At 43.4% G+C, this 5,000-nt stretch overlaps 1 protein-coding gene across 1 annotated transcript in view; it reads right to left on the bottom strand.

Moving 5' to 3' along the window:
- The window catches only part of grk1a (G protein-coupled receptor kinase 1 a), a 24,128-nt gene extending 19,583 nt beyond the window's left edge, over positions 1 to 4,545 (bottom strand). The window contains exon 1 of the mRNA XM_079615859.1: positions 3,620 to 4,545. Within this exon, the coding sequence (XP_079471985.1) occupies positions 3,620 to 4,321 (702 nt within the window). The 5' untranslated portion in view covers positions 4,322 to 4,545. The remainder of the gene's footprint in view (positions 1 to 3,619) is intronic.
- Positions 4,546 to 5,000: the final 455 nt, after the last annotated feature.

Raw genomic sequence — 5,000 nt, 5'->3', positions numbered from 1 at the left:
GTGTGTGTGTGTGTGTGTGTGAGAGAGAGACAGTGTAACAGAAGTGTGTGTGTGTGTGTGTGTGTGTGTGTGTGTGTGTGTGTGAGACAGTCTAACAGAAGGATGGACAAAACCTGTCAGATATCAACTGTGTGTGTGTGTGTGTGTGTGTGTCAGACAGTCTAACAGAAGTGTGTGTGTGTGTGTGTCAGACAGTCTAACAGAAGTGTGTGTGTGTGTGAGAGAGACAGTCTAACAGAAGGACGGACAAAACCTGTCAGATATCAACTGTGTGTGTGTGTGTATGTGAGTGTGTGACAGTCTAACAGAAGTGTGTGTGTGTGTGTGTGAGAGAGACAGTCTAACAGAAGTGTGTGTGTGTGTGTGTGTGTGTGTGTGAGAGAGAGAGACAGTCTAACAGAAGTGTGTGTGTGTGTGTGTGTGTGTGTGTGAGAGAGAGAGACAGTCTAACAGAAGTGTGTGTGTGTGTGTGTGTGTGTGTGTGAGAGAGACAGTCTAACAGAAGTGTGTGTGTGTGTGTGTGTGTGAGAGAGACAGTCTAACAGAAGTGTGTGTGTGTGAGACAGTCGAACAGAAGGACGGACAAAACCTGTCAGATATCAACTGTGTGTGTGTGTGTGTGTGTGTGAGAGAGACAGTCTAACAGAAGGATGGACAAAACCTGTCAGATATCAACTGTGTGTGTGTGTGTGTGTGTGTGTGTGTGTCAGACAGTCTAACAGAAGTGTGTGTGTGTGTGTGAGAGAGACAGTCTAACAGAAGGACGGACAAAACCTGTCAGATATCAACTGTGTGTGTGTGTGTCAGACAGTCTAACAGAAGTGTGTGTGTGTGTGTGAGAGAGACAGTCTAACAGAAGGACGGACAAAACCTGTCAGATATCAACTGTGTGTGTGTGTGTATGTGAGTGTGTGACAGTCTAACAGAAGTGTGTGTGTGTGTGTGTGAGAGAGACAGTCTAACAGAAGTGTGTGTGTGTGTGACAGTCTAACAGAAGGATGGACAAAACCTGTCAGATATCAACTGTGTGTGTGTGTGTGTCAGACAGTCTAACAGAAGTGTGTGTGTGTGTGTGAGAGAGACAGTCTAACAGAAGTGTGTGTGTGTGTGTGAGAGAGACAGTCTAACAGAAGGACGGACAAAACCTGTCAGATATCAACTGTGTGTGTGTGTGTGTGTGTCAGACAGTCTAACAGAAGTGTGTGTGTGTGTGTGTGTGTGAGAGAGACAGTCTAACAGAAGTGTGTGTGTGTGTGTGAGAGAGAGAGACAGTCTAACAGAAGTGTGTGTGTGTGTGTGTGTGAGAGACAGTCTAACAGAAGTGTGTGTGTGTGTGTGAGAGAGAGAGACAGTCTAACAGAAGTGTGTGTGTGTGTGTGTGAGAGAGACAGTCTAACAGAAGTGTGTGTGTGTGTGTGTGAGAGAGACAGTCTAACAGAAGTGTGTGTGTGTGTGTGAGAGAGAGAGACAGTCTAACAGAAGTGTGTGTGTGTGTGTGTGAGAGAGACAGTCTAACAGAAGTGTGTGTGTGTGTGTGTGTGTGAGAGAGACAGTCTAACAGAAGTGTGTGTGTGTGAGAGAGACAGTCTAACAGAAGTGTGTGTGTGTGAGACAGTCGAACAGAAGGACGGACAAAACCTGTCAGATATCAACTGTGTGTGTGTGTGTGTGTGTGAGAGAGACAGTCTAACAGAAGTGTGTGTGTGTGTGACAGTCTAACAGAAGGACGGACAAAACCTGTCAAAAAATATATTATTTTATGATAATTGTATAAACTATAGTGAATAAACTGTGATGTTGAGTTAGGATACTGTTGGTTTGACTGTATATTTGCCATGAACTCATTTCGACTCATAACTCGCCTCAACCGAACACGAGCTGCTTTCACAAAGCATTATAATTACTTATTAATTTAATAATTATTTATTATAATAATTAGAACAGATAAGTGAGTAAAGTGTGGCCGTGTCCGGTCATATTCAGTGTTAACAGAGAACGTTCCCCCAGTGACGTTAACAGAACGTTCGTTCAACGTTATCTCCTTTCATAACGTTCTCAAAGCGTTTGTACACAAACTTCAGTAAATGTTGCTACTCTTTTCAGAACGTTCGGAGAACCCATAATTCCCAATAATGTTTGAAGAATGATACAAAGCAATGTTCACATAACCATTACAAAAATAAAAATAAAATAAAATTCAGATAGAACTCTTTCCTAACTCAATGTGAATGTTCTTACAACATATATTCTCTACGAACTCATCCGCTCATGTTTCCCGAGGCCCGTATGAACACAGATCTTCCTCAGCTCTTCTTCTTCTCCAGTTTGCAGCCGTAATTTGAACACATTCTAACAGGGAACGTTTTGTTAACGTTGCTGGAACGTTAGTTCAATGTTATCTGGTCTTTAATAACGTTCTCAAAAACATTATTTATACATCATTCATGGAATGTTTAGTTGGATGTCCGTCTTACATTTTTTAAATGCAACTTGTTTCAAAATGTAACGTTCCGTAATGTTTGAAGTAGGGCTGTGCGATATTGAAGAAAAATGCGATATGCGATAACTTCTTAAATAATGCAATATTCGATATGCGATACGATAATACTTAAAGTGTGTAAAATAAACTTAAATTATCTTTAAGATATATTTAAAATGATATAACCTACATGTGTTTCACATTCTTTTTATGACAAGAAAACATCCTTCTAACTTCTGCAAGTGAACATCAGCGTTTACTGTAGCATAAGAAGTGTTATTTTAACATCAGTGTAAACCACATGGTTTCAGGTTATCCTACATTAGGCTTATTTAATAAAATATACTGAATCATAAAATATAAAAATAAAACATTGCTTAGTTTTCACTGTATGAATTAAATATATCCTGATACTTATTAAAGCTAAAAAAACATTTGTCTTTTGTTCATGACCCCATTTATTGCAAGTTGTTGCGATATGCATATTGCGATATATACATTTGCGATAATTCGATAAATTCGATATATTGCGCAGCCCTAGTTTGAAGTGGAATGTTCCAAAAAAATTAAGTTTTGAACATATGTCATCATTCTTCAAACATTACGGAACGTTACTTTTGAGCATCTGCATTAAATTATAACACTAAAGTAGCTAACTGTGATTTTGTGTGTGTATTTCTGAAACGCATAGACGTCTCCTCTGATAACAACACTGACCTGTGCCGTGCACTTTCTGTAAAGCCGTGAGAAGCGCTGTATAATAAACGTGAGCTGAGTTCAGATATGAACACATGAAATGGAATTTGCTCCAAACGAAATTGAAATTACAAACTCTGGTGCCTATGGAACATTTTAAATCTATTATTCAATCACTTGAAGAAGACTCACTGATTTGCAATTGTTTTTAAGTGTCTTAATTGTATATTTGTCGTTTCAATTTGTAATTTGTGACTGTAACTGCTGTCCATTCTTGGCCAGGACTCTCCTGTGAAAGAGATTTTTAATCTCAGAGAGATTTTCCTGGTTAAATAAAAAAATAAAAAATAAAAAAATATAACTCCCCGTGAGTGTTCTGACACACACACACACACCGGCTGCGGACTCATGTTTGCTGAGACCCGCACAAGCTGTCCTCCATACCTCATAGCCTTTCCTCTTCTTCAGCCTCTTCTTGTTGAGCTTCTTGCAGGCGTACAGCTTCCCGGAGCCCTTCATCTGACAGGCGGACACCTCCCCGAATCCTCCTTTTCCCAGAACCCGGAAGTCCAGGAACCACTCCTCGCCGATCGGCTGCATCTCCAGCCACTTCCACTGCATGAAGCGCTTAAAGTACATGGTCTCCAGGTAGAAGGTGAAGGGCACCTCTTTGAGGAAGTCGAACACACAGGCCTGGATCTCCACGAACAGGTCGTCCGCCGCCTCCTGGTGCCGCTCCTTCACCTTCGTGATGCCGTTCTCCGGCAGGAACGGGCAGAAGAGCTTAGCCGACGGCTCCATGTAGCGCTGGAGGATCTTCCCGGCTTTCTGAGCGCGGTCCTTGTCCTCGGCCGTGTCGTACGCCTCCACGTCCTTCCACAGGCGGCTCGGGCCCTTGTACTCGTTGGTGGTCTCCAGGTACTCCTGGAACAGGCGCTTGCCGATCGGCTGCTCCACGCAGATGCTCTTGAACTGCAGGTCCAGGGTTTCCCGCAGGTCTTCGCACACGGTGATGTGCGGGAGCTTGAGTTTGGCGTGGTACTTCTTGTCCCGGTTGGCCGCCGGGTTGGCGGATCCGTCGAAGCTCCCGCGCGCCGAGATGTACGCCGAGTTGGCCACCACCGTGGTCAGGCCTCCGATGTCCATGGCGAGGAGAAGGATCTGAGCGAGCAGAGAGAACGAGACGAGAGAGACGGGTCACCGCGAGAGCATCGGAGCTCAGCGCCGCGAGACTGGAGCAGGGCGCCTAGATCATGAGATTCGGGATGGGGTTCGGACAGCCGGCGGTGGATCCAGCGTCTGATGGAGAAGTGGCGATAAGCCCTGACACACACACACACACACACACACAGATCTGCCTGACTCAACATCTTTCATAAGGGTTTATCCTCTAACTCCATAATACCTTCCTCAGGTTAAAGCCCTGCACTGATGGAGGATCGAGATCCAGAGATAGATAAGAGTTCTGAAATAAAGAACATATTGATGAATTATCAGTTGTGCCTTTACAAGAGAAGCTGGATGAGGATGTTCATGTCGTTAGATGGTCGATAAGCTGAACTACCAGCTTCATTAAAGTCGCCCTGTGGTGTAAATCCAGCTTTTAATGTAGTTTATGTGTGTATGTGGTGTTATTAATCTGCTTTAACACACACATGTGTAAGTTCATAAGTGGACAGCATTGCTGAGTATTTTCTGCTTAAAACTGCAGTGAACCAAAGACAGTCTCAAAAACACGGTGTGAAATCGCTGGTGTTTCTGACGTCACACACTACCTTGACCAATCAGATCAACGTGTGATCGTCAACCAGTGGATCTCTGAGTG

Source organism: Phoxinus phoxinus (assembly GCF_949152265.1).
Source record: "Phoxinus phoxinus genome assembly, chromosome: 6".
Lineage (NCBI taxonomy): Eukaryota > Metazoa > Chordata > Actinopteri > Cypriniformes > Leuciscidae > Phoxinus > Phoxinus phoxinus.
This window is presented reverse-complemented; position numbering and strand designations above follow the sequence as displayed.